The sequence below is a fragment of the Tiliqua scincoides genome, chromosome 12 (genome assembly GCF_035046505.1).
Source record: "Tiliqua scincoides isolate rTilSci1 chromosome 12, rTilSci1.hap2, whole genome shotgun sequence".
Lineage (NCBI taxonomy): Eukaryota > Metazoa > Chordata > Lepidosauria > Squamata > Scincidae > Tiliqua > Tiliqua scincoides.
The window spans coordinates 16,663,176-16,690,658 of record NC_089832.1 but is presented as its reverse complement, the minus strand read 5'-3'; the positions used below and the strand labels follow the sequence as shown (position 1 = coordinate 16,690,658).

The 27,483-nt window shown below is 42.3% G+C and overlaps 1 protein-coding gene across 3 annotated transcripts in view; it reads left to right on the top strand.

Moving 5' to 3' along the window:
- Positions 1-26,143, top strand: part of ACSL4 (acyl-CoA synthetase long chain family member 4) — a 39,479-nt gene extending 13,336 nt beyond the window's left edge. The window contains exons 2-16 of one of the 3 annotated variants that reach the window (XM_066640083.1): positions 4,542-4,626; positions 8,446-8,682; positions 9,290-9,467; positions 10,090-10,199; positions 10,764-10,902; positions 12,193-12,343; positions 13,648-13,771; positions 14,290-14,361; positions 16,677-16,816; positions 17,505-17,677; positions 17,971-18,045; positions 18,799-18,990; positions 19,866-19,980; positions 20,604-20,761; positions 23,116-26,143. In XM_066640083.1, coding sequence (XP_066496180.1) covers positions 8,455-8,682; positions 9,290-9,467; positions 10,090-10,199; positions 10,764-10,902; positions 12,193-12,343; positions 13,648-13,771; positions 14,290-14,361; positions 16,677-16,816; positions 17,505-17,677; positions 17,971-18,045; positions 18,799-18,990; positions 19,866-19,980; positions 20,604-20,761; positions 23,116-23,273 — 2,013 coding nt within the window. In that variant the 5' untranslated portion in view covers positions 4,542-4,626; positions 8,446-8,454 and the 3' untranslated portion in view covers positions 23,274-26,143. Of the gene's footprint in view, positions 1-4,541; positions 4,627-8,429; positions 8,683-9,289; positions 9,468-10,089; positions 10,200-10,763; positions 10,903-12,192; positions 12,344-13,647; positions 13,772-14,289; positions 14,362-16,676; positions 16,817-17,504; positions 17,678-17,970; positions 18,046-18,798; positions 18,991-19,865; positions 19,981-20,603; positions 20,762-23,115 lie in introns of those variants that run through there. The other 2 variants (XM_066640082.1, XM_066640081.1) reach the window with 2 other exon arrangements.
- The last annotated feature ends 1,340 nt before the right edge of the window (positions 26,144-27,483 follow it).

Below are 27,483 nucleotides of genomic sequence, written 5' to 3'. Positions count from 1 at the left end.
AACTTACAATTATCCAAAGGGATACTACAGCAAAGTAATTCTGTTATTCTACAGTAAATTTCTTGCCTTCTCCCCTGCTGCTTTCTGTACTACTGCAAACTGAAGGAGCAAAAGTTTGAGTGCAATGTTCTCACTCAAGTACCCTTTAAATGCTCTCCAGATTTTAATAGCCATAATGGCCGGAGAGATGGAAGGCAGGGTGTTACCAAAGAAAGCTCTTACCCTTGCACAGCTGTTTGTAGTCTTGCTCTGGAATTTTATCTTCTTAAACATCTGCTGATGCATCTTCATTAATGGTACATATCCTTTGCTAGTCAGCCTATACAGGTCTTCAGAGATTTGAATTGTACATCTTCTTGTGAACCTGTTCGCTTCTTAAGAAAAATACTTACTTTCCAGCCAGACTTAAGTTTTACAAAGGTTAACTTGGTTTGACCTTTCAGAAAATTCATCATCGCAGTGACCACTCTGAATCATTTCCCCAGAAGTAGTTGTAATAAGGAACAAAACGTGCTGCCCTCCTAAATTCTTTTCCTCTATGTAGGCGTTCCCCTTTTGCCTTTATTTAGTTTTTTACTTCCCCTTTTGCCTTTATTTAGTTTTTTACGTACACAGGCTTGCAGCATGAAGTTGGAAGTTTTCACTTGGTGAGTCGCTGGGTTTCTGTACATATGTGTAGTTTGGCATGGCTATGCAAACAGCTCTTTCCAATAATGTTGTGCTTTTAAATGGCTATCCAAGTCTCTGTATAACTAGGATAAAGCTGAGAAATGCTGTTTTTATCCTTGCTTGTATCCTACAGATATTTTATAGAAGAAATGTCTGGAGGATCTTTTACAAAAACATGTCCAACTTTGAACAAAAGTAACCTTAATTATGCACTGTCCATCAAAACCTATTGACCAAGGGCTGCTTTCTTCTGTCTCTTTAAGATCAACTGAATAACAAGCATCTTTGTACTCTTCCCCCTTCATTTTATTTGGAAATAGTAAACAGTATCATTAACTTTAAATGGTCTACATGGAAAAAGCAGAAGACAATTCCTTTTTTTTTTTTTTTTGTAACGTGGGCTTTCTTGTTGACTGTAGCACTCGTGACCTAGTTTATTTCAAGTATCTGGTTGCTAGAAAAGGCTAGATCGAATTATCTGTTTGAGGTCTTCAGCAAAACATGGAAGCTGAATTTTGCTGTAAGGAAAAATACTTTTAATAACAAAAGATGTTTAGAGCTGTTATCAATTGAACTGCGCACTTACTATATGCCATGGAAAACTGAGTAAGTTATATGATCCTACTGTACATAGTAGTACAACAGCAGAAGTATTTTTGGCGTTCAGAGTTGGAACTTCACTGCTTGTAATAGAACTGTTTTTCCCACACACTGAATGAACTCTAGTCTAGACAGCTAGGATTCTGATGAATAAGTTTCTCAGTTAAAGAAGATCCAGTGGGAGCATTTTAAATGGAATGATCAGGCTGCAGACAATAACAGTTACTATTTTGTTTTTATGTGAAAATTTTTGTGTAATAGCCAAAGTACATGATACTTTAAAGGCATGTGCTTGCTTGTGTGTGTTTGTAAAAAAAAAAAAGTGCCAAGGGGCACCTGAAATGGGACAGAACTACAGCAGGTGGATAGGGTATTTAAAGACTTTGTTCCTACTTCCACCCCCCCCCCCCAGTGCTATTTTAACTGTGTAGAGGAGGTTTTCTTTGGCTTTCCCTAGCTGAACATAATGTTCGTTTTTGCCATTGTTCAGGTTTTATTTTGCTGCACTCTGAAGAATCCTGCTAGGGAGAAAATGGAAGTGAGCCTTAAGCGCATGTACTGTATTCCTTTCCTTGAACCTCTTTCATCAGCATGGCAATGATGGTTAGTCTACTTTAGCAAGTAGACGCACCAAATAAATAGTTAGGATTAAGGTTCTCAATATCTGTATCTTGCTTTACTCTGATATTTATTTGCATTATTTTTGTCTCACATTTTTCCCACACTGAAGGGGATTTAAGGTGGCTATTACAGCCTCTTTCTAATATGCTTGGAGCATATTTTTGCTCTGGAACAAAATTATACCCTGGAGCACCAGACTATGTAAACAGGGTAGAGCTGGCACTGCTTGTTGTGGTGTGAAAGTGTACCTTTTTATTGGGGACAGGTGTCCATGCTACTGCCTAAGACTCTCTGGCTGAGCTGACCCAGGTGATCACATGCTTCTCCACTGCATCTAAACGAAGGAAAACTTTTCTAATTTTGCTCCCTTTTTCTCTTGTCTCCCAGCAGGGAAGTGTAGAAAAGAAGGGGTAAAAGACTTGTAAAAGATTCCTTCAAGTATGATAAGTATTATAGATTTGAAATCTAAGATAATTGCTAAAGGATCTGTTCGTCTCCACAAGTTAGCTAAGTGTCAGTCCCTGAGCTCATGGAACAGGGTCACCTTGATGGCAGTCACCAGGCTGGGGAATTCCTTACCCCAGGGTATTTATGCACCCAAAAGGCACCCAAGGACAATATAAAATACATAATTATCCAGTTGCTATGCAACTACTTTTCTCCTATTAAACAAAGAAGAGTTATATCAATAACCCCAATTGCTGAGCAGCACTTTTAGGACCTTTTCTTTGACATGCAAGCTTTGTGTGTGTGTGGGGGGGGTCCAATCTTGATGCAACCCTAAACAAGCACACTTGCGTGATATGCCGGAGGTAGATAAGGCATATGAAACAAATGTCAGTCAGAGCCAGCAGTACGCACTTGGTCTGATGGGACTATACCCAGCCATACCAACCTTGTCCATTGTGGCTGCTGAGTGTTCCCTCCCTCCCCACCCATCACCCAGTAAACTTGCTGGCAGGAGTCAGAGCACATGGGATTTAAAAATGGCACTGGGTCCAAGGAGGATGGATGGCTGCGCAACTGCTTCTCCCCCCCCATCACCAGTAAGCCATGCAATGTCATGATTTGGGGAAAACATGTTCAAATGTGGTGAGCATTTATGATTGTTAGCATTCATATGATGTCATAATCACTGTGCTATTTTAGCAAGTGGATGAGTGGTGTCTGCTTAAAACTGTATTTAGCCCTGTAGGATAAGGCCAAAAAGAAACATGGGGTATGGTATGGAGCCAGGATTATAGAGCCAAAAACCAAAGCTTTTGTAACTACCATGAACTGAAGAGCAGTGTAACTCCCACCCTGTGCTAAAACACCAGACAGAAGTAAAAATCGCCAACTCTAGGACTGTGATGTAAAAAGATCATGTAAATTAGAAGCGAAAGTCATTGCATCAGAGGAGAGCCATTAACCAGACAAGCTTGAAGGCTGCAACTTGTGACTGCTATGTTCTTGCCTTTCCATCACTTAAGCTACCAATTGCCCTAGCTGGGCAATTGTGTATTCATGTAAGTATGTATGGTTTAACTATAAGAAATATTACTCTGATAATACAGCAGTCAGCATAATATCTATTACCACTCTGTTGCTGGGGAATATAGCAGTTTTGTATGCAATTAACTCTGTATTCTCCTTCTAAAGATTCCACTTGTTACATTTGCAGTCTAGTCACCCATGGATCTATAGAGGTGATTCTTCAATCTCTGGGGGTGGGTGGTACACAACTGGGGTTGCTCCCAGGCAAATGTGCCTAAAATTGAAGCTGGGCAGGCCAATCTTATTAAAATTTCCCCACAGTACAGCGGGGCTTGCACTGTATTCCACAGAGGAATTTCTTCGTCTGGAGATCTCCTCAAGGTAAGGGGACACTTGCCCAGGAGAAAATTCTAGCTGTGGCAGTAGATCTACTGGAACCTACACTGGCAAAACTGCTGGTGCAAGTGCAAATGAATCTGTGTTGGCGGATCTGGCCTGGAATAGGGGGTAGGATATGGCATGTACCACTGACGCTGACCTGTCCACCTCTCCGGCCCAACCCTCCCACACCCTCTCCCTGCCCTCCCTCTGCTGCCCAGCACAGAGCTTACCTACTCCAGTATGCACTGGGCCCTGCACTGGGTGCTGGTGGTACAGCGTAGGCCTCCTTGCCAGCACTACTAACTCCTACGCTGCCGCAATACGCTTTATAGCACATTTTCAACAGCCTGTGCTGGCAGAGTGTGTGCCTTGCTGGTGCAAACGGAGTATAGGGTTGTGCCATTTGTGTGTTTCAGGGATGGTGTTGCTTTTCTTTGAAACTGGTGAAGCATTCACTTGTAGAACGTACAAAGTAAATAACTTTTTTGTCTCCAGTTATACAGAGGAGAACCATTTTGACTTCTGTATCCAGAAAAGTGTGGATTGGGTTGTCTTTATTTAATGGATATTATAAATGTGTGGCCATTGGATATCCTTCAGGCTGCTTAAACATCTTTACAACATCTATAGCAGGGATTCTTAACACTTCCTATTTTTTAGTTCTGTTGTTCTATGAAGCCTGTTCTAAGATTTGCTTCTTTTAAAATATGTTACACTGGGGTGAGTGTAATTTTTTTCAACTAGCTGCACAGCGATTTAAAAATACTCATGTCTGCATAACTTTTTTAACCTAGATTTCTACATTGTCTGAACAGTGTGTCCCATTTTACTGCGGGTAGAACTAATTCTGAAGAAGATCACGTTGCTTTTGGAAATACAGTAAGTGTTTTTGTTTAACTTAACCAATATTTATGTTAGCTAGAGTTACCTCATTGAGTGTGTTTGAGCAACACTTAACTGCATTTTAGAAAGAAATGTAAAACTTCTACTCAGTACAAATGTTGTATGATCTTATCCATTTTATAAGTAGTTTTCTAGAGTAAAATCTTCATTAGAAGCCTATCGTGAAGTACAGCCTATGTCCTAATGTCACAGCTTTAATTAAGTGGAAGTATGGCCATGCATGTTAGTTTATAGTAGAACTGAGATCATCTATAGCAGCCAATTGCTCTTTTTATGGAAGCATTCTAGGTGCTTTAAAATTCTCTTGACGTGAAAGTTTCGGACATGTTTCAGTACATAATTGGTATGATAGCACTTCAGTGCTGGTATAAATCTTAAAAAGAAAATGCGGTATATTCAGGACTATTGGGGTTAACCAAATTTTTAATGAGTGAAGTGAGAGCATAGACCAGTGGTTCCCAAACTGGGCACTGTGGCGAACTCACAGGGGTGCTCCCCAGCGGCCTCTTATCAGTTCTCCCTAGTGCCCTCATCTTGGATTGCACAATATCTCACAAGATCTTGTATGATTTTCATGAGAATTGCGTCATCCAAGATGGCGGGGCCTGGGTGAGTTGGGAAGAAGAGGCCATCATGAAAGAAGGGTTCCATGATCATGGTAAGTTTGGGAACCGTTGGTATAGACACAATTGGTCAGATATAATTTATTCATTTGGCATATTGTGCTCGGTTATTGGAGTAACCCTTAAATTCTCAGCCTTATAATATATATTATAGATCATTGATCAAAGAATCATTGGTGTACTGTCTATTAGGCTACTAGAGCCACTTCTGGACACCTGAAGCATCTGAGCAACTAGGTGTGGAGTAGCTAGCTGGTGGTTTAGTGCCAGAAACAGCAACTGAGAAAAGAATTTAGGTAGCCCCAACGCACTTTCTGTAGTTCAAACCTCCTCGTCTCCACCCCCCCCCCCAGAACTGACTTTTTCCCACTAGGTAAGAAAAAGTGTCCTCAGGGTTCAGTTGCACTAATTCATGTCTAACGTGTAGTTAGACTCTCATTCGCAGTATATGTTCCTGCTTTCTGCCTTTTGTCACACTGAGCACTCCTCTTTCAGGTCTGGTTTTAATGTCATGTCATGTGGTGTCTCATCAGTGTTATTTGTTCTGTAGCTGTAACTGTAAAATTCAGAAGCTTGTTGCTATTGTATTAATACTACTTTTGTGTGTGTTTGTGTTTCATGTGTAACCTTCTTCTGCTGGAGTGTTGAATTAACTGGAATAAAATTATCAGAATTAGTATTGAAGAAAAGACTAATACTTCATCTGGATTCTTAACCTCTTTTGTAGCAGTTCCAGGAGACATCACAAGTCCTGAGCTATTGAAAAATACTTCATTGGAGATTCATGACAGTATAATCTGTTCTGGAATGTGAGAATAAAATATATGAATATGCCATTATAGTAAATTCACTATATTGGGCAAAAATTGCAGGAAACCATGTCTAGTCCATTAGGGGGGAAAAATTAAAATCAGCAGCTGTGTAATATGTTCTGTTATGACCAGCAAAAAAGTCACAAAATAGTGAGTAATCTTTGAGTTCCCCAGAATTTTTCTTTAGGCTAGATGTTCCGTAAAACAAGGCCAAATGACACAAGTGATGAGGGAGTGAAGAACTGTTTTGGAGCATGATGGAAAAAGCCCTGCAGTTTTCTCTTGCAGTGACTTACGGGAAGTATAATGCAGACAGAACATACTAAAAATCTATTTTGTACCTTGCACAACCTGTTTTAAGCCATTTCTTAACATTGCATATACAGAACAGGGATCAAATGTGTACACCTGTGGGCTGGGCAGAAATGGGTTAATTATTGAATATTTTGTACTCCATTTTAGACTTGTATAGAGAGCAGACTTCAGAGCTCCTATATGAAGAAAAGAGATGAAACATCTCTCCCCACCTCCTCTTTTGTGAAGTGTTGTGAGACATGGCCTTTTGCCCCAATAGGGTCTGTGTGGGAATGATCTATTCCCAGAGAACTGCCACATAACATGTGGCGGCCTAGAAGTCTAAAAGGTCAGTGTTAGATTTATGTAACTCTATGCATATAAATTTCTAGTATGCTGCAACTTTTGTCAGGTCTTTAGTGGGGTTGCTCTAGCAACAATCTGGGGAGAACGCCTTAGGGCAAGCCTGATTGCCCTATAGCAGTGGTTCCCAAACTGTGAGCCACAGCTCCCTGGGGAGCAGCAGAAACCACCCAGCGAGCCATGGAATCTCGCAGAAAACCTGCCACTTTATACAGTGTATAGTATTGTAGCCCTGATGGGGAGCCACAGCCAATGGCCCAGTAGGTCAGTGATTTTCAATCTTTTTCATCTCGTGGCACACTGACAAGGCACTAAAATTGTCAAGGCACACTATCAGGTTTTTGGCAACCGACAAGACACACCATACTGCCAGTGGGGGGCTCACATCCTCATTGGCCCTACTAATAAATGATCTTCCCCCAAATTCCTGTGGCACACCTGTAGACCACTCGAGGCACACTAGTGTGCCACGGCACAGTGGTTGAAAATGGCTGCAGTAGGTTAAGGAAGTTTCCAGTTGAAAATGTTTGGGAACCACTGGCCTGGGGTGAAGTGGAAGAGGAGAAAATGGCTTTGTACTATCCTTCCCAGAGGCCAGTATGGCATGCTCTTAAGTGACAGAACTGTCACCTGGGAGTAAGCCAGGGTGGAAGGAACTGTCGCTGCCAGACAGAAGTCCGTCCATCTGCTGCCAAGCCTACCTCTGCCTTATAATCTGGGGCTGGTCGGGAGGCCTGGTGCACACTAGTGCTGGCCCTAGTTCCCTCTACAAGAAGCCATGTAATATCTGTTGGAATATAGTACGTCCTTAACAAAATGTAGAGCTATACTAGTGTGTGGCTGCATAAAGGGCAAGGCCTTGATTCCATCAAAATTGGTTGCCAATCCAGGGTGAAGTTGAAAGTGAGATGCTAGAAGTATTTTGCAATAACTGTTGCAACAGTGCAGTATTTTGTCCCTGCCAAGGAATCTGACTGTAAGCAAGTCCAGTAAACAGTGAATTTGTGTTGCTTACGACTGCCAGGTATAAACAGCACTGCTAAATCTTTTCTTTCACAAATATTTGAAGAAAAAGCTATGAACCTCTGACCACAATGATGCAATGCTGGCTCTGCCAAAGTAGATTGGAAGTATAATATATTGAGGGCAGAGTAATTCCCGAAAGGTCTTCGCTGTTTGAACTGGAGCAGGGACTTGGGAAGAAAATGTTCCATTTTGGTCTTTTCAATCAGTTAAACTATTTAAATAGGTATTGGATCAGTTCCTTCAACCTCCAGTATCTAACTGCGTTTTAGATGAAATCAATAAAATGATGAAGCTAATTAACTGTTACTAATTTTGTTCCTCTGTTCTTGGGTTTGATTTGATTTGTTCCTTATTGATCTTTTTTGATTTTGATCTTCAGCCATGAATAATCTACTGCTTCTGGCTTCCAAATGTTACTAATTTTTCGTGGTTATTCTAAACCTGAGCCACTTAAACCTTCATTTTACTTTTTGCTGCTGCTGCTGCTTCCACACTTGCCTTGAGAAAACTTAAGGTATTTGGAGTCCCCAGAGAACAGGAGACAAATTAATAGACTAAAAAAGAAAGCTATGAAGCTAGACCTACTCGCCATTCTCTTGTCCCCTTTATACATTTTAATATCTGTGTACAGTGCTCTTGTATTTATACCGTGGTATTTTTTTACCAATGCCAAGAAGAAAAAAATTATGGCAAAACGGCTAAAAGCTAAGCCAGTCTCGGACAACCCTGGAAGCCCTTACCGAGCTGTTTCGCATCATGAGTCACTAGCTACAATAGACTTTCCGGAAGCAGACACTTTGGACAAATTGTTTGACCATGCTGTAGCAAAGTTTGGAAAAAAAGATTGTCTTGGAACCAGAGAGGTCTTGAGCGAAGAGAATGAAATGCAGCCCAATGGAAAAGTATTTAAGAAGGTAATATTCTTAATTACTCTTGAATAAAGCATTTTGGAGGGATGAAGAGATGACTCTTGACTATCTGACGTACTGTGAACTACAATTGTTATCGAAAGGAACACTGGAATGTATGCATTTCTAGTTGTCTATATTGTTTTCCCACAGTGGCTATGGCTAAATGCTAATTTCAAATGGCAGTTCCATTGTTCCTTACTTGATCCATGCAAGGTTGGGTAAAAGTTTAAAATGTTTACTTGGATGTTGCATTAGATATTGAAAGAAATCTTTCTGCAGCAGTTCCTATTGTCGTGTGAATTAGAGCTTAGCTGTTCTTAAATCTGGTAGGATTTAATACTTCAGAAAGTGCTTTTTTCTTGAACATGCTGTAGTTTGGAAAATGAGCATTTACAAAGAGTTTTTGCAGGGACAGGCTTTTAAAAACTTTAAACACAGTTGGCCATTATAACGTACCTGCACTCTTCTTGAAAGAACACTGTGAGCAGTTGTCTTCATGATTTAAAATGCTTAGAGTTTAGGCACTGGCTTGCTTTTTAGCACAATCTCTCTTGTAATACTGGTTGAGCAGTTCTGCAGTGTATCAAAACCATGTTTAATCTCTTATCAGCTAATCCTAGGAAACTATAGATGGCTAAGCTATGAAGAAACTAACCAGAAAGTGAACCATTTTGGGAGCGGACTGGTTGCACTGGGACTAAAGCCAAAGAGCACGGTTGCCATTTTCTGTGAAACCCGAGCCGAATGGATGATTGCAGCACAAACCTGTCTCCGATTCAATTTCCCTCGTGAGTATTGGCATTGTATTTGGCATATTCTAGAAAAATAGGGCCATGAGCCGTCCAGGGGTTACTGAAATCTCCATTCACTATCACAAAGTTCTGTAGCATTTTGTATACCAATGGTGTGTCTTTTTTGTCTCTCACACAAATGCAGTGAGGCCAAAAGGCCATTAAATGCAAGTCATTCAGTTAGTCTGTGACACTTCTGTGCAAAGCTCAAATGTGTACACTACTAGATAAGAACAGTGACCGTTTATAATAGCCACGGCTGGTGTGTTTAGTCACTGGTCTTCTCTTGTATCCATTTGAACTTTGGATAGAAATATCGCAGACCTACTATCCTACTTCAGCAAAGTAGCACAGAGGATTCAGGAGTGATTCTGCCCCTACTTAGGTGTAACTTGGGGATAGAATTATGTTGTCTTGCCAGTTCTGTACATACAAAGCATAAAATGATTTCTGTGTAAAATGCTATGCAGATGGATGGTATTGTGTAAGTAAAAAGTAAATGCATGATTTTTATTCATCAATGTAGAATTGCTGATGGAATTGAATACAGATCGAAATGATTCGGTTTTAGCTCTTACTCTTTATTAAAGGTGTTTTCCCCCCCCCCTCTATTAAATAGTTGTTACTTTATACGCAACGCTTGGGGAAGAAGCCGTAACCTATGGATTGATTGAATCCGGAGCATCATATCTAATCACTAGTGCAGACCTTTTAGAAGGCAAGCTTAAGGTAAGTACTGATCAACTGCCTTCATTCAGTGCCTATGGTAGTAACCTTATAGTATTACCAGGGTTGCCCAAGGACAGTGGGGTGCATCAGGAAGGCCCAGTGCAATGTCCTGGTAACTGAAGGTTGTGTGGGAAACCAATTTGGCATGAGGTTGACAACTTTGAGAAGGAGCCATATGCATTTTTTCCCCACTGGGATCACAACTTGCTTCATAAGTCAATTTTAAATGGCTTTTAATAAAAATTTGAAAATCCTGGGAAATGGACTGAACTGGCACACTTATCTATGGGCTATCAACTGTACCTTAACCCTGGAAAGCCAAGGCACAAACACCAGTGTTCTTTTTAACTGCACTGCCTGTATGAAGCCCCTTTTCTCTGCGGGTTTGCCACACTTACCTAGTACAATTTCACTTGATGGCCAGAGTTAATAAGAGCTTATTTTCACAATATTGTCACTAGCCCAGGCCTTCATGGTGGGGAGAGGCAGGTCTCAATAAATGGGCTGTATGTTGAGAACGTGTGCTGTAGTCTTGCTAATCATCAAATCTTACTTGTTCATCAGAATGTATTGTCAGAAATCTCCTGCCTCAAACATATTATTTATGTGGACAAGAAGACTATCAATAAGTCAGACTATCCTAAAAAACTGGAGATCAGCAGCATGCAAGCAGTAGAAGAACTGGGAGCCAAACCAGAAAACTGTAAGTAGACCAGATGAGAGACTAGGACTGCCACTCCGGCACATCACTGTAACTTTTCTATACATGAAGCAAGGTTGTAAATATGTTTTTAAAATGTTGCTCCTTTATAACTTCACTGGCCCTGTGGCTGAAACTAGAGTTGGACCTTGATATTCACAGGGGATCCGTTCCCAACACCATCCCATGGATAGCAAAATCCGTGGATAAGCAAGTCCATGGGCCAGTTCGATATTACCTCTGGACGCGACCAGAGAACCGCTCCAGTTGCGTCTGGAAGCTCAGGTCCTGCCCTCCACCATGGGTTTGGAAGCTGCGGTGTGTTAAACTCACAGGTCCAAAATCCACAGATAAGGAGGACGGACCTGTGTAAACATCTCTCTTGGTATAGTATGGAAGTCTGGATTGGTTTATCTGCCTTGATATGCAGGGGGCCATTCAAGGGTTTGATAATGCCTTATCCTCTACTGGTGGTAAAGGCGCTTCTGCCCAGACCGTGCCTCGTATCCTGCTAAGAGCATTTATACAGGATTCACTTGGTTTAATAAATGAGGGAATAAAGGAGAATAGATTAGCTCTGTCCCCTTATCTTTTGTTCCTCCGCAGTTGCCCTGGAGCAAAGGAGCAAATGTATATAATGGGAGGATAGTCTGCTTCAACCAGTAGCTCTTCATGGGTCACCTGAAGTCTCTGGGGATGAGGCAAGCCAGGCACAGGGTCTTCTGTCGAGGGATAAACATGTCTTTACATCTATTGCCAAAATTGGGTTCAAGGCATGCCTCAACAGATGCATACAAATCATGGCACCCTTCAAGTCCAGCAGGGCATGATTCCCATTCTGAAGGCTGCTGCTTTACAACTACATTAGGCCTTCCAGGCATTTCTCTATCCATAACAGAGCTTGCTGTAGCTGCTGCCTGCACTCCTACCACACACTGACTAGCTTGAAGTAAGTGTGTAGAACTGCTTCCAGTGGTAATGAGGATTGTATCCTTTGGGGAAAGTATTCCACAGAACGCGCCAGTGCCAAGCCCAGGGTAGAGATAGCCAGCAGTTGGTGTCTCTAAGATGCCTGGCTTGCCCACAACCAGCCTCGCTTAACATTTGTGAACAAAACTTTCCAGTGTTGAGAGATGGGCCCTGCTTATGTATACTTTTGTAGGTTGTCTTAATTGAAATCCTTTTGTGGGATTCCCCCCCAAGCTTTTGATTTTAACGTTGACCATTTCATTTAGCACAGTATCTCAATCAATTATCTGTCACTTTTCACCTCCCCTCCATGTCTCTTTGCAGTAAGCATCCCTCCAAGTCGACCTGTTCCTACAGACATGGCCTTAGTCATGTATACCAGTGGCTCCACAGGGAAGCCCAAAGGAGTAATGATGATGCACAAAAATTTGATAGCTGGAATGACAGGACAGTGTGAGCGAATACCTGGCCTGGGGTAAGAAGTTGCTGCTTGTGTTAAAACCATTTTTAAGAAAAACAAAAACCTGGCCTTTCTGCAGTCACTCTAGGTATAGTCCTGGTGTATGTCTCTAAAATGGTATCCTGCAGAGGTTGTTGCTACACTGGGCACACAGGAGCTGGATGCTCTCTGCTCCAGTCACTGGAATGACCTGCAGTCCAAGCCTTGGACATGCGCATTATGCCTACCAAGGCTACTTGGGCCTTGTGGGACACGGCAAAGGCTGGTGGGGAGATGGCAGTGGCTTAGCTGATCTGCTTCTCCCTGGCACCTCTGCATCCCATACATGGGTGCCTTGCACTATTTGCTGACGGAGGAGTAAGGGAAGGAGCAGACTGGGTCATCCCTTGTCTCCCCATTGCTTGCCTTTCCTTTGTGTACCCACAGCTTCTGCATCTCACCTCTGCTCAGAACTGTGCTCTTTAATAAACATGTTCAGTTATTTACTTTATAATGTGCAAACTAAGGGTTTGTTCTAAGAAAAGCATGTGGTTTGCAAAACCACATGCTTTTCCAAAGAAATGTTGCTGTGTGCCTCTTGGGCAAAACACCATGACAAACACCTGCCCCTTTCTCGATAAAGACCCTGCACTGTGGACAGCCTGTTCCTAAGATTTCAGGAACAATAGCAGCACTACAGATTAATGGTGCAGCTGCTGAAGTGCTAATAGTCAAGTGAGGCAGAAACATGTGGTTCTGTATGCCAAGAAGTAGAACACCCTGAATTCCCCCCACCCCCGACAGGTTAGGCCAGCTTGTGGCAGTGGCTACATACAGTATATACAGGTTTTGGCAAAACTTCATAAGATGTGTTATGGAAATGTGTTATGTGCAAGAGAAGCACAAGTACCACTAGCTGCTATGTTGGCAGTATGCCGGGACTAGGGTAGAATCACTCAGTATTGGCATGAATGCACCAGTTAAAAATTTTCTTTTCTTGTGGCATGGAAGAGGATTTCCTGGGGTTAGGGACAGGACAGAACCAAACTTGAAATGGAAACCTCTTGTAGCTCAAACTCCATTAGCTGGAGAGAAGATTTGCGACTGGGAAATGATTGTAAGGAGACTAGTGGATTGTAGCAACAGACACAAGTTTCTTTCCACTCCAGTTGTGGTTTTGAAACTAATTAGTGGCATTATTAACCTGGCAGCATATGAAAGAATGTGGATAGATGTAGCCCTCCGTTAGGCAGAAAACAAACCATTCTACTTGCTTGTTCAGAACAATGTACCAGAATATTCTGATTAGCATACTGAAACACATAATACTTTCTCTTCAGGCCCAAGGACACATATATTGGCTACTTGCCTCTGGCTCATGTATTAGAAATGACAGCAGAAATTTCCTGTATTACTTATGGATGCAGGATAGGATACTCCTCTCCACTCACGCTATCAGACCAGGTAAGGATATTGAGCTGTGTTGTTGGTGAACAAGGAAGAAGTGTGTCCATATTCAGTGCAGCTACACCAAAGATCCAACAGCATGTTAAGATGAGCAATTGCAGGCTTGCTGTACTGGTGTGCTTGAGCCTGTGTCTGTGTTATGCACCACAGTATAAGCAAAATAGCCTTTAAAAAAAATAGTGCACTTGTGAAGTTTTGTCCATTTTTTTAGTGGAGCTAGATTCCTAAATGTTACTTTTTCTTCGTTGTGTTTGTATTTAATTGCTTGCAAAGCTGATTCTCCCAAAATGTTCCATCTTGCCTCAGTTTTACCAACCTGCCCACATAGAGTGATGGTCTCAGTTGCGGGATGATAAATTTGAAGGCACTATCATATGCAGTAAATGCCATGCTCGTCTGACTCGCTTACTGACTGCTTTCAGTTGGTAAAGCTCTAGAACGCAAAATCAGTTCCACGACTTCCTTTTCTTATGGAAAAAATACTGGATTTAAACTTTCTCTCCCTCTCTCTGCAGTCAAGTAAAATTAAGAAGGGAAGCAAAGGAGACTGCACTGTTCTGAAACCCACACTGATGGCAGCTGTGCCTGTAAGTATGGATAGTGATGTGCAATTAAGTTCATTTTCATATCTTTATCTTCATATAATTGTGTAACAACAGCTTCAGCAGCAGAGGTGCAGTGTAGTAGCTAACTGCTGGATTAGAACTACAGAGTTGGTTTTAGGCTCAGATCCCCACTCAGCCATGAAGCATACTGTGTATGACTCTGGGCCACACCACCTCATAGGGCTTGTAAGGCTCAAATAGGCAAGGGGAGGATTGCATATACCACATGTATATATCAGTGTTAAAACTAAAGTTCAATGGTTCCCAAACTTTTTAGCATTACTTGTTGGCAACCTTCAGTCTCGAAAGACTATGGTATCGCGCTCTGAAAGGTGGTTGTGGCATAGCGTCTAGTGTGGCTGAAAAGGCCAATTCGGGAGTGACAATCCCTTCCACACTGGGAGCAAGCGCAGTCTGTCCCTGGTCTGTCTCCCTGGCTATGGGCCTTCCTTCTTTGCCTCTTAGCCTCAGACTGTTGGCCAAGTGTCTCTTCAAACTGGGAAAGGCCATGCTGCACAGCCTGCCTCCAAGCGGGCCGCTCAGAGGCCAAGGTTTCCCACCTGTTGAGGTCCACTCCTAAGGCCTTCAGATCCCTCTTGCAGATGTCCTTGTATCGCAGCTGTGGTCTACCTGTAGGGTGCTTACCTTGCACGAGTTCTCCATAGAGGAGATCCTTTGGGATCTGGCCATCATCCATTCTCACAACATGACTGAGCCAACGCAGGCGTCTCTGTTTCAGCAGTGCATACATGCTAGGGATTCCAGCACGTTCCAGGACTGTGTTGTTTGGAACTTTGTCCTGCCAGGTAATGCCGAGAATGCGTTGGAGGCCTTGGGAGCATTGCGTCGGAGCATTGGGACCTACTTTTTAAAAGGACACTCTGTCAGGATCCACCTAGTTTTACAAGACAAAAAAGAAGTTTCACTTTTCCAGCAGCTCAAGCCTCTGTGTTTATCCTTTTTGCCATGGGGGGAGCCTTCTGGAGCATTTGTTTGAGCTCAGCGTTCATCAGATCAAGACCATTCTGGAGGCCTTGCATTGCCCTTAGCCTGGCCTTCAATAAGAGCCAAAACACATTCATCTACTGATGAGTAAACACACACTTGTGGTTCAGTTCCCCTTTCCATAGGGCTCAGTACATTTCCTTACTTGGGGGGGGGGAATACTTCCTTCTCAAGAGTTTGTTGATACCTACTTTCACTGAATTGGGGCCATTCTGGTGGCATTGCATTCTCTTTGGCCTGCCCTTTGAAGTGAACCAAGGCACATTTGTCTACTCATGAGTAAACACACATGTACTGATCCATTTCGGTTTCCATCGGCCTTGATAATTTTCCTTATCACCTTGCCATTTTCATAACCCCCCTAAAATTGATTTGCAACCCAATGATGGGTCCCGACCCATAGTTTGGGAACCACTGCTCTAATTTGACACTTGCATCTGTGAGACTGAGCAATGCAAATGTAAATGCAAAAAATGAAGCCATAGGTTTGTACTCATCTATTTACAGTGAACCCCCCAAATTTACATAACTGACTGCTACTGTTCCAGATGAACATTACTTTCCACATGCATTGGAAATTTGAACATGTCTCAGTCAGGCCATTGGTTCATCTCGCTTTGTGTTGATGACCGGCAGTAACTCTCTTCAAGGTTTCACTTGGGAGGGGTGTCGTTCCTGGAGCAGACACTTTCTTTTATATAGAATCAGTTTAATGTAATTCATTTGTATGCTTACCAAGTTCGTGAGTGTACTGTGAATCCCATACTACTGACACACAAAGAAGCTGAGAGGCAACTAACCTTTAGAATGTTGGCACAACAGAATTACCCCTTTCTTCAAAAAGTTAAAAACAACAACAAAATTTCCTAAATAGCACAAATCGGAACTGGAGACCTTTATATATATTGCTTTTAAATACCACAGTGATGCAGTTTGGTTGGGGAGGAGGGAGAAACTAAGGCACTTTATCTTAACCTTTAAAAAAAAATGTTTGTAGCCATTGAAATGATTTATCTCCGAGCGAGGGAGAAAAGCTCAATTTTTCCACTGCATGCTTCCACTTTTTCCAGGAACACAGAATAGCCCCCAGCTGAAACTGACCACAAATGGATTAACTAGATTGCACATTAAAATGTTACACAACAAAGGAATGACTCTACTGTTTAAAATGAATGAGCTGGTGCTGTATCCGCTTCTGTCCAGACTGTTAGACTGCTAGTGTAAACAGAATCAGGAATGGCAACTTTTCTCACAATCCTTCTCTTCCCTGCCCGCTTTCCTCCTCGTTGTAGGAAATCATGGACCGAATATATAAGAACGTTATGAGTAAAGTTCAAGAGATGACTTACTTTCAGAGAACATTGTTCAAGATAGGATACGACTATAAATTGGAACAGATCAAAAAGGGATATGATGCTCCTCTGTGCAACTTGTAAGTACAATTCATATGGTTGACAGTCTTAAGACAGATTATCTTGGTCAGTATGTTCATAGGGGACAACACTTGTCCTTTGAGACAAATCCATGTGTGCTGGTTCTGAGTCTTGAGATTCATATACTGTGTGCCAGTTCTGAAAGACCAGAGTAGCGAAATTATTAACTGTAACTTCTCTGTGTTTGAATGGTGCTGATGCCAGGGTTATGGTATGTACCTTAATGCTACCACTGTGAGGTCATTTAGGATAGGAAAGTGTCTCGTTCTATCAGTTGAGAGGCTTCTCTCTCTCTCTCTCTCTCTCTGAACTTGGGCACAAGTATTGATTGCAGTGTCTTGCTGGTGAGTGGTACAACTCAAAGATTTTACTTACACCCTACATTCTACTTGTGTCATAGGTGATTTTTGTTTTAAACTCTGCTTCCCAATGAGTGTTGGATTAAAATATTCAACTCGTATTTGATCTGGCCAGATCTATTCATGGTCTGAAACATCCTTGTTCATGTCAAAGTGTACTTCCAGTTTTAGGGTCTAAAAAATTTATTCCTGCCAATCCACTTTCAACCATAGGGTATAATCAGATCAGGGAGTGGGTATTAGGAAGGAGTGTTCCATATAATAGTCACATGAAAGATGCTCTTGCGATACTAATGCCAGTGTTTGGTTTTTGTTTTTCTTTGATAAGAATACTGTTTAAAAAGGTGAAAGCACTGCTCGGAGGGAATGTGCGCATGATGCTTTCAGGAGGAGCGCCACTTTCACCTCAGACACAGAGATTCATGAACATCTGTTTCTGCTGTCCTGTCGGCCAAGGTTATGGGTTAACGGAAACCTGTGGAGCAGGGACAATCACAGAAGGTAAGGATGTGGGTCACTGACAGCTACAAATAGAGAAAAGTGGCAGTTGCATGGCTGAGGAGGGTCACAGCGGTCTGTCTTGGCCGCGGGGGTCCTTCCCCATTTCATGTTAAGAAGGGGTGCAGGGCAGAGCAAGGGAATAGCCTTGGAATTCCAGGGCAGCACTCCTTCCACTTACACCACTGAAAATTGGGGGGGGGGGAGGGAAATGATTGCTCTGGCAGTTCTTTAGGCTTTGTCGTTTAATATTTCTTTGGTTGTTCTTAGTTCCTTTTTCTGATCTTTCCTTCTAGTTTCTGACTACAGCACTGGTAGAGTAGGAGCTCCTCTTATCTGTTGTGAAATTAAACTGAGAGACTGGAAAGAAGGTAAGACCACATTATATAGATATAGTAGTGAATTTAGTGAAACACGAGATCTACTACATTATATATAGTATATAGAAATTAGTATTTCCAGTAAACGTTTGAAAGCTGCTTCAGTTACCAATATGACATACATACAAACCTTGGAGAGAAATGCCTCCTTGGGCCTGTTTTTCAAGGAAAAGATTAGGCAAGAACCTTGGGCTTTCTCAGTCCCACCCTCCATCCCTTTTGTCTGTCTTTTGTATGGGGAAAAATGGTCATCCAGCTGGGAGTTTTCCTTGCCCCTAAAGATTTTTCAGTTCTGGTGTTTGCTTCCTCCCCAGTGAAATGACTAGGGAAGTCCTGTCAAAACAGATGTATCAAGAATGCTGGGCTAGCAGGTCCTCCGGATTCATGTAGTTAGTGTAAATTTGTCAGTGTACAGTATTGTCTTATACATGTCTCGTCAGAAGTAAATTCAGGTCAGTGGGGCTTACATTTAGGAATATAATCTTTGTGTCTGTCTTCCACGCAAGTGAGGCAGGCTGGCAGTGCTTGATATAGAAAGCGTTGTGATCCTATTGGAGGTGGTATTTTTGTAAAATTGTGTGTGAATGTTGCTGTTAGTCATTCCTAGTTACTACTTACCACTACTCAATTAGAACATTTATTTTTAAATTGCTTTGTTTTCTAAATAGAATAGCTGTGATTCATTTCTCAGTGACTGACAACTCTTGCTGTATTCACCAGTTATTCTTTAAAACCTTCTTTCAGGAGGGTATACTAATATGGACAAGCCAAACCCGAGGGGGGAGATCCTAATTGGTGGACCCAATGTCTCAATGGGGTACTTCAAAAATGACGAGAAGACAGCAGAAGATTTCATTGTTGATGAAAATGGACAGCGATGGTTTTGTACTGGAGATATTGGAGAATTTCATTCTGATGGCTGTCTACAAATCATAGGTATTAAGAATACAATAATTAAGAGAGCAGTTGCATCTTTTTGCTGACAGTTTTGGTTTGGTAAAGAACGTTGGCAAGTATAACATGCATACCTCTCTATTACATCATTAGCAGGAGTGTGCTAAACTATGGCCTTAAGGGCGCAATCCTAACCCATAAGCCATAACCTATAACCATAACCCTAACCCTAACTTTCCAGCACTGACATAAGGGCAGTGCAGCTCTGAGGGAAGGGAACAAACATTCCCTTACTTTCAGGAGGCCGCTGAGCGACATCCAACTGCAGGATGCAGCACACGTCCCATTGGCACTGCTATGTCAGTGCTGGAAAGCACTGACATAAGGGGTTAGGATTGTGCCCTATATGTGATAAAACAGTGTTTCTCATACTGTGGGTTGGGACCCATTAGGTGGGCCGTGAGCCAATTTCAGGTGGGTCCCCATTCATTTCAGTATTTTTAGTATATCAAGCTTGATGCTACCATGGTATGCAACTGCCTTTGGGGAAATGTTACAGATCTGTACTTTTAACAGGCTATTATGTATGTGCTTTTAACAATGATAGTAAATGGGACTTATTCCGGGGTAAGTGGGGGTAGGATTGTCAAAAATTTTCCTGCTTGATGTCATTCCGGTCATGCTCCTGGTGGGCCCTGACAGATTCTCATTGTAAAAAGTGGGTCCCAGTGCTAAAAGCTTGAGAACCACTGTGATTGAAAATGTAATTCCGCTCCCAGTTTTCCACATATACAGTACGCATTCATCCTGTGCTTGGAGTAAGCTCCATTGAGTACAGTGGGACTAATTTCCGATAAACAGATTTGGGCTGCAAATCTCTTTAAAGCATTGAAGTTTTTGCCCAATTTTTCCTTCAGATCGCAAGAAAGATTTGGTGAAATTGCAGGCAGGAGAATACGTATCTCTGGGTAAAGTTGAGGCAGCCCTGAAAAACTGTTCACTTGTGGACAATATCTGTGCTTATGCCAAAAGGTAAGATTTGCACTTGTTGGCTGTTTTCTTATGGGAAGCTTTAAAAAAAGAAAAACATGGTTGGCTAAAGTTCTGCTTTGTTTATGTATAGAAAAAATCCATTCTACCCCACCCAAAGGCTTTCTTATGCTTAGAACTGCTGGTTGGCTAGAAATCAAACCTGATATGAAATGCTTTTTTCAGATCTAAAGCACCCAGAAGGCAGGGGCAAAGAGAGGAGTTTCGTTTTTTACTTCCAGGCCAGCAAGGGTGTGTTTATTAGTCACACAGCACCTGAAAGTCACCAATAAAGCTGCAAATATAAAAGGAGCCACATGCAGTACTTTCCTCCTTGTCTCTGTACAGGGGATAGTTGATAATTGAGGGCTGCCTTCTGTGTGAGGAGCAGGAATAGGACTAGATCTGCCTGATATTCTTACTGAGGCTTGTGGGTTAGAATTGTGTCGGCTCTGTGCATCCATTCTTTCTGGGCAGGCTGGAGTAATTGGATTGATACTGTAGAAAGGAGAACTGACCCAAATCGCTGCAAATCTGTAGAACTGAAGCAAGCTTCTAGCTGAGTCCCATATTAACATTTGGATGAACCGAGACCAAAAACGGTGTTTCTCTTGCTTCCGTTCTAGTGACCAGTCTTATGTGATCAGCATTGTGGTTCCCAATCAGAAAAAACTAACGGCTCTTGCTGAACGGAAGGGTGTGAGTGGAAGCTTTGCGGACATCTGTAACAACATGATCATGGAATCCGAAGTCCTGAAAGAAATTAAAGAAGTGGCGAACAAAAGTAAGCAAACACAGTTCCTTTTGTGCCACAATACACAGCATTGTGAAGTATGGATAAGCCTCAAGGGGATGTCATTTATTTGTTTGTTTGTTTGTTTGTTATTCACATTTTTATACCGCCCTTCCTCCAAAGAGCTCAGGGCGGTTTACACAGCTGCTCCTCCCTTCTTTCTTGTCCTCACAACAACCCTGTGAGGTAGGTGAGGCTGAGATAAAGTGACTGGCCCAAGGTCACCCAGGAAGCTTTGTGGCTGGGGGGGATTTGAACCCGGATCATCCAGGTCTAAGTCCACCTCCCAAACCACTACACCACCATGGCTCTCAGTACATGTTGTACTGTGTTGGTTATTTCTCGCAGAGGAAAGGCACAAGGGATAAGCCTTCTTTCAGGGGACCATTCCTCACTCCCCTTTTTTCCGTTCAAGGGCATAAAGGTTAAAAGAATTGTGCCTGAGTGGCTGGAATCCAGCTGTCCTGGACTACTTTTCTCCCCATTCCCAAGATTCCAATTTTAGGGCCAGATTGAGTTTCATGCTTGTGTAGAGCATGCAGCTGTTCTGCCACAGAGGACAACTGTGCTTCCTGTTGCTTGAAACTGTTGCCATTGGTAGCTTTACACCATGAACTATGCCGAGCTGTGCATACCAAGTACTTTTGGGGCTGTCTTTGTCGAAAGTGTTGTGCGCATGTTGAATAACATCCATGTGCACAAATAGACTTCCAGTTAAAATGAGTTGTAGGAAACGGAACCAGGTGAAAAGCCAAGACCTGGGGAGTAATGGCATCCTAATAATGATTCCCACCACCCTCCAAATAAGTTGCACTAACTCTGTTGAAGAATGGCGTATGAGGAGAGCTTTGGGTTGCTTTTATCTTCTTTGGAGAAGGGTGGGAAGAGGCAGAAAGGCTTTACGCAAGCTTTGCATTGGCCCTGAAGTGACTTGGTCATCATGGCACACCAAACACCCTTCAGGGCCAACACCTTCAGCCTGGCAGAGGCCTTCACCCCCTCTGTGCTGCTACAGAGAGGGGCAAGAGGAACCACCCGTGCACCGCTGGGAGGGCCAGGGACCAGATTGATGCACGTGGAAGATGGGACTGCAGCGCTCTCGTCCTGACACGTGTGAAAATCAATTTAATGTAAGGGTTCCATTCCAGAAAACGTTAGGTAAGTCAGGGTACAATCCTAACCAGGTCTACTCAGAAGTAAGTCCTATTTTGTTCAATGGGGCTTACTCTCAGGAAGGTGTGGTTAGCATTGCAGCCTCAGAGGCAGTGCTTTCTTCATCCTATTACAACTCTTCTGCCACCTAGTGGACATATTTTGATGGTGTGAATGTGTTTTGTAGAGGGAATTCAACGTGTCTGTGTAGTTTGTTGCTCTGCCCTTTCATTTTCGCAGATTATGCAAGCTGACTTTGAATTAAACAATAGAAATGGGTGGAGGGCAACCCAATATAGAAACATTATGAAATCCCAGTAATTACAATTCTGTTACTTACAGGAAGTGAGTACCACTAAATCAAGTGAGGCAGATATTTGCTTGTGTTGAACACTCAATCTTTTCTGTATGCTCTTGTGCATATAGCTAATTTTTATTTAGGTACACAGTGTAGTATTGGCATTTTTGTTAATAATTTATTGCCTTATGTAGGTACTGATACCTGTGACATATTTCCTTGAATAATTTTCTATTTGGTGTGGGTCTCAGGTCCCTTCTGTGAGTCACGGCAACAGTTATCATAATACAGGCTTTAGATTAGGCCCAGTTGATTTCCATTAAAATCAACAGAACTAAATCAATGTGGATTCATGGCTTTTAGTTTTAGGATTCCACAGAATCCTGGGGTTCCTCAGTGAGAAGGTCAGTAAAGGCAGACACATTTTCCTGAAAAGTGTGAAATCTTTGCTCTAGTTTAACATGGTTTGGGCAGCCAGAGCTTTAGATCCATCGCTGTGCGTGTGCAACTGAATATTTATTATTATTATTATTATTATTATTATTAACAACAGTATTTATATACCGCTTTTCAACTAAAAGTTCACAAAGCGGTTTACAGAGAAAAATCAAATAACTAAATGGCTCCCTGTCCCAAAAGGGCTCACAATCTAAAAAGATGCAAATGAATACCAGCAGACAGCCACTAGAACAGACACTTCTGGGGTGAGGTGGGCCAGTTACTCTCCCCCTGCTAAAAAAAGGGGGCACCCACTTGAAAAAGTGCCTCTTACCCAATTAGCAGGGGTAAGCTAATACAGTGTATAGGCCATGTTTATGTGCATGCATTGGCTGGCTGTTAATGTACTGTGTATATGTTAACTCTCTTTCCCAATTCCCCCTCCCTGCTCTTGCAGTGAAGCTGGAAAGATTTGAAGTACCAGCCAAAGTGCGATTAAGCCCAGAACCCTGGACTCCAGAGACTGGCCTGGTAACAGATGCTTTCAAATTGAAAAGGAAGGAGTTGAAGAACCATTACCTCAACGACATTGAGCGGATGTACGGAGGAAAATAACTCCCAAATCACGCAGGGGGGAAGAATAGGATTGGGCTCTGAGTGATGAACACAATCTCTTTAGTGTTGGCTGTGATGATAAAATGGAGAGGTGAAAGTTTCTGAAAGCCACTCTCCATTTTAAAGAGAAACAGCCCTGGCTTTCTGTACTACATTTTTTTTCAAGATGCTGTTAGAACGACTGACCCACTGCCATTATTTCATCTGATCACTCCCAATACTGACATGGCTGTGTTCATATGAAACTCCCTCATTGGGTGACCCTTTTGTTTCTACCTGATAGTCTGGCTCCTCTTACTCCATAAAGAATGAAGTTGTCTTTGAGGATTCCAGCCTGATGATTTAAAAATGAGCCTATATTTAACGTGTGCACTGTTAAGAAAGAAAGAAAAGTAGGCAGAACCAAGCTTGTGGCTTCCTACACAGCGCTCCACAGAAATGTTCGATCTCAGGTCCTTCGCTAGATAAAGTAGCATCTGTCCATGTGACTGTAGACACAAGGTGCTAAGAGGCAAGGAGAAAAGCTCGTTCCTTTTGAGGTACTTTCACATAGCCCAAACCAAACAAATCCAGTATACAGTAGCGTACGATGTGCACGTTCAACAGACGTAATAGTTTGGTGATGTGCATTTTTGCAACTAAAATGGTACCCCTTGTGCTGTATCTTATTCAGTTAATAGCAATACACACTGAATGCAGTTTGTTGTAGTTCAAGCTACTGAATAAGTAATTCTGGCTGTGTGAAAGTGCTCCAGGAAGAAGTGGAGTTTTGTTTTTTTCTAGAGTATTAAGACCCGGTTCCAGTTTGCTCCTTTTTACTCTACGTGGAAGAACTGTGTAAATGCAGCTTTCTCTCCAACATCCCCTGCCCTTCACTGAGCACAGATCACAACATTCCCTTGTTGTTTTGTATGTTCAAAATTCTGAATTTAAAAGGGCAAGAAATGCCATGCCGATGGGCTCTTCTACATGCTAGTATTCCAAGTACTTGCAGTGCCTAAAAGGAAGACAAATATACATAACAGGAGAATAGACCTGAACTGAAAAGATTTATAATCCACATCTTCAAATGCATCCTGCCAGTTCCTTGAGATTTACATAGTGTGCTTCTGACACTGCCCCCATGATTCTTTGCTTTATTCAAACCTAAAAAGATATCAGGTTGATGACCATTTTCATTGACTACTAAGCTGGTTTGTATGGGGAACGCTGCCCCCCCCCCACAGATGTTTAGGTCATTTATTTAAACTAGGTTAATTCCTCTGAAATCAGTGGGACTAAACAAGTTTGATGGCGAAAGCTATTATGTGGAATATTAGTCTTTTAAAGATGCACGTGTACTTCTCTTGGATCTCTGTGCCTGTTCCTCTAAACACATCCACACCAGGAACTTAAATCCTGGTTTTCCAAAATTTTTTGCTTTCAATTTAAACAGAAATTGTCCTTTCAATTGTCTAACGTCACACAACAGTTTGCATGTAGGAATTTGAGGATTTATTTATTTATTTGTGAGTGGTGAGCTTGGTCTCTGGAAGTTTTGCTTTTTTTAAAAAAAGGTTTGTCAAAAGGGAGAAAATACTGTATCTACAATGTGGTCTTTCTGTTTGAAAACATTGGTTTTAAAACTGGAAATTCTTGGTCTCTTGAAAAGGGAGCTTTCCTGCAGTTTGCATTGTACGCGCTGTGTTCAACAGAGGTGTGTTGGGGGCCCCTTGACATGTTCTGGGCCTGTGTATACCTGCTAACATTTCACACTTGAACCAGAAATACTGTAAGATGTGGCAATTCTTGATGCTGGTCTCTACTCTGCACTTTTTTCTTACTCCTTTTATATATGTTGCTTCCATTTTGTACAGCTGTGGCCCTTGATTGCAGTGTGTTACAGTTTTGCCTTGGATCTAAAGTATTTATAAATCTGATTTTTTTTGTGTTCATCCTAGTTAAATGTGTATATTATGGTCACAACGAAAATAATCTTGCATTGTTTCTAAAGAATGACGAGTTTTTGTATGAAATGTCATCTCTGTATAGAGCTGTTTTTTATGCAGCCGGGCAAGTTTTTCCTTCTATGAGGTGTATGTGTGGGTCGGCCAACTTTTCAAAGCAACAATAAATTGCTAGTTCCAGTTACCTTTAAAACTTTTGAGCCAGTATCCTGGCCGTCCTGTTCATGGGGACCAATTTTTGTGTTGAATCCACATGGGATGTGTTTTTAATCTCAGTTCTCCAGCCAAACCAGCACACTGCCAACTGAACTTGTCAAGACACAAACCTGCAAGTCCAATTTCATTGCTGCTAATGGGACAGGGATTTGAGCCTTTGCAAAAAGGGACCAGGAAAATGCCTCTTGGTGGTTGTTAATCAAACACATACACTTGTTTACATACATAGGAAATGCTTCCCCTCTGGATCAGTAGCGGCACGTGCGGTTTTAAAAAGTTTGTCATTACATTGTAACAGTCTGTTGGAAAAAAGTTACTGTTATTTAGACACAAATTTGCTGTTTTGAATTCATCAAAAAACAAACATCGATACAATGAATGTATGGAGTAAATAGCTGTTGTATGCTTTCACATCTAAATGGCAGCTCTCAAAATGTGTTTAGAATGCATTATGTGTATCTGCCCTATATAGTCCCTTCATGCCTGTGTTCGTGTGGATTTATCGACTGACGCAAGCTTCAGGTTGCACCGTTTTTTAAAGAACTTTCCAACATGGAATACAGCTTAATTGGTGGAGAAAGTCATGGTGTTTAAGAGATTTTTGTTCCCCTTGCCAACAATGTCACTCATGGTAGTTTAAAATTTTCAGTTTGCCGAAGTCCAACTAAGATGCTGGTCTCTTTAATAAGATAAAAGGAAGTTAAACTAGGCTAGCCTAAGATCTTTGGGTTAAGGAGCTACACAGATTGCTCACAGGAGTGAACAAGCATTTACTCTGCCTCACGGTCTCTTGGTACCTCCTGTGGAACCCGAGGCAGGTCCTCTTCCATTTAACAGGGATGGGGTGGTGGTTAGCAGGCTCTGTGAGACTAGGGGCACAATCCTAATCAGGTCTACTCAGAAGTAAGTCCTAGTTTGTTCACTGGGGCTTACTCTGAGGAAAGTATGGTTAGGATTGCAGCCTTGGGCCAATAACAGCAGGTTGCTTCTGCAGAAACAAGACCAACTTTCTTGTTGGCAGTGAATACAGGTGCCTTTGGACTCCCTTGTGGGCTGAGGGTAGCACGGCAGCAATTTGTATCCTGCAACAATTTGCCCCTCTGTGTTCTATACATGTTTTGTGTACACATCAGCTGAACAAAGCCTGGGTGTATAAGGCAGGATCATTTAAACAGCTGTGTGTGCACTGGTCTAAGTTTCATAGTTCACTAATGACCACAGAGGGTGTGGTGGGGCCGTTGTGTGCCTGTTTGTCCCGATCAGAAATGAAGGGGGGGAATTTTTGTGTTTTCGAAAGCAGGATAAAAGGCTAAAGAGAAAACAGGCATTTGTTCATTGTTTGCATATGTGAGTGTACATATAAAGAGAGAGAATAGACTTTCAATAACTCAGCATGTCTGGGATCAGGTGCTACTTTATCAAATATGTGGGACTATGATGAGCTACTAGAAAGGGGGGGGAAGGAGCCTGCTGTGGATTTGTGGGGCTGGGACAACCTCTAGCACAGAGCATAGGTGGCACCTCTTGCCCCTCCCAGCAGACCATCATCAAGAGAGGCATGGCGGTGGGGGAGACCCTGTACCAGGCCAGGGTCCTACTGCTGATTATTACACAGGCCAACACGCATTTTGCTGTTAAGACCTCTTGGGTATATGTGGGGTGCTGAATCCAAAAATGGCACCAATTTTGCCTGATTGGTTCTAGTTTTGACAGTACAGCATAGCCACCCAATATGCGATTCAAGCAGCTTCCTTGCGAGGAAGCATCTCATCAAATCTCTCTAGAAGGCTTATGTCTACTGTAGGCTAACTAGCCTCCCCTCCTTCAGAAGAGGCACCATGCTGGGGTGAAGAGGGCCAGTTGCTCTCCCCCAGCTAAATATAAGAGGGCACCACTTTAAAAGGTGCCACGTTACCCAGTTGGTGGGGGCACCTGCTACCTGATGTAGCTTGGATGGCTACTGAAGCTTGGCGGGACTGCCAACACCTGGCTGTCCAGACCGCTTATGAAGTCTTTATGGTATTTTTGACTTGCAAAGTATCTTACAA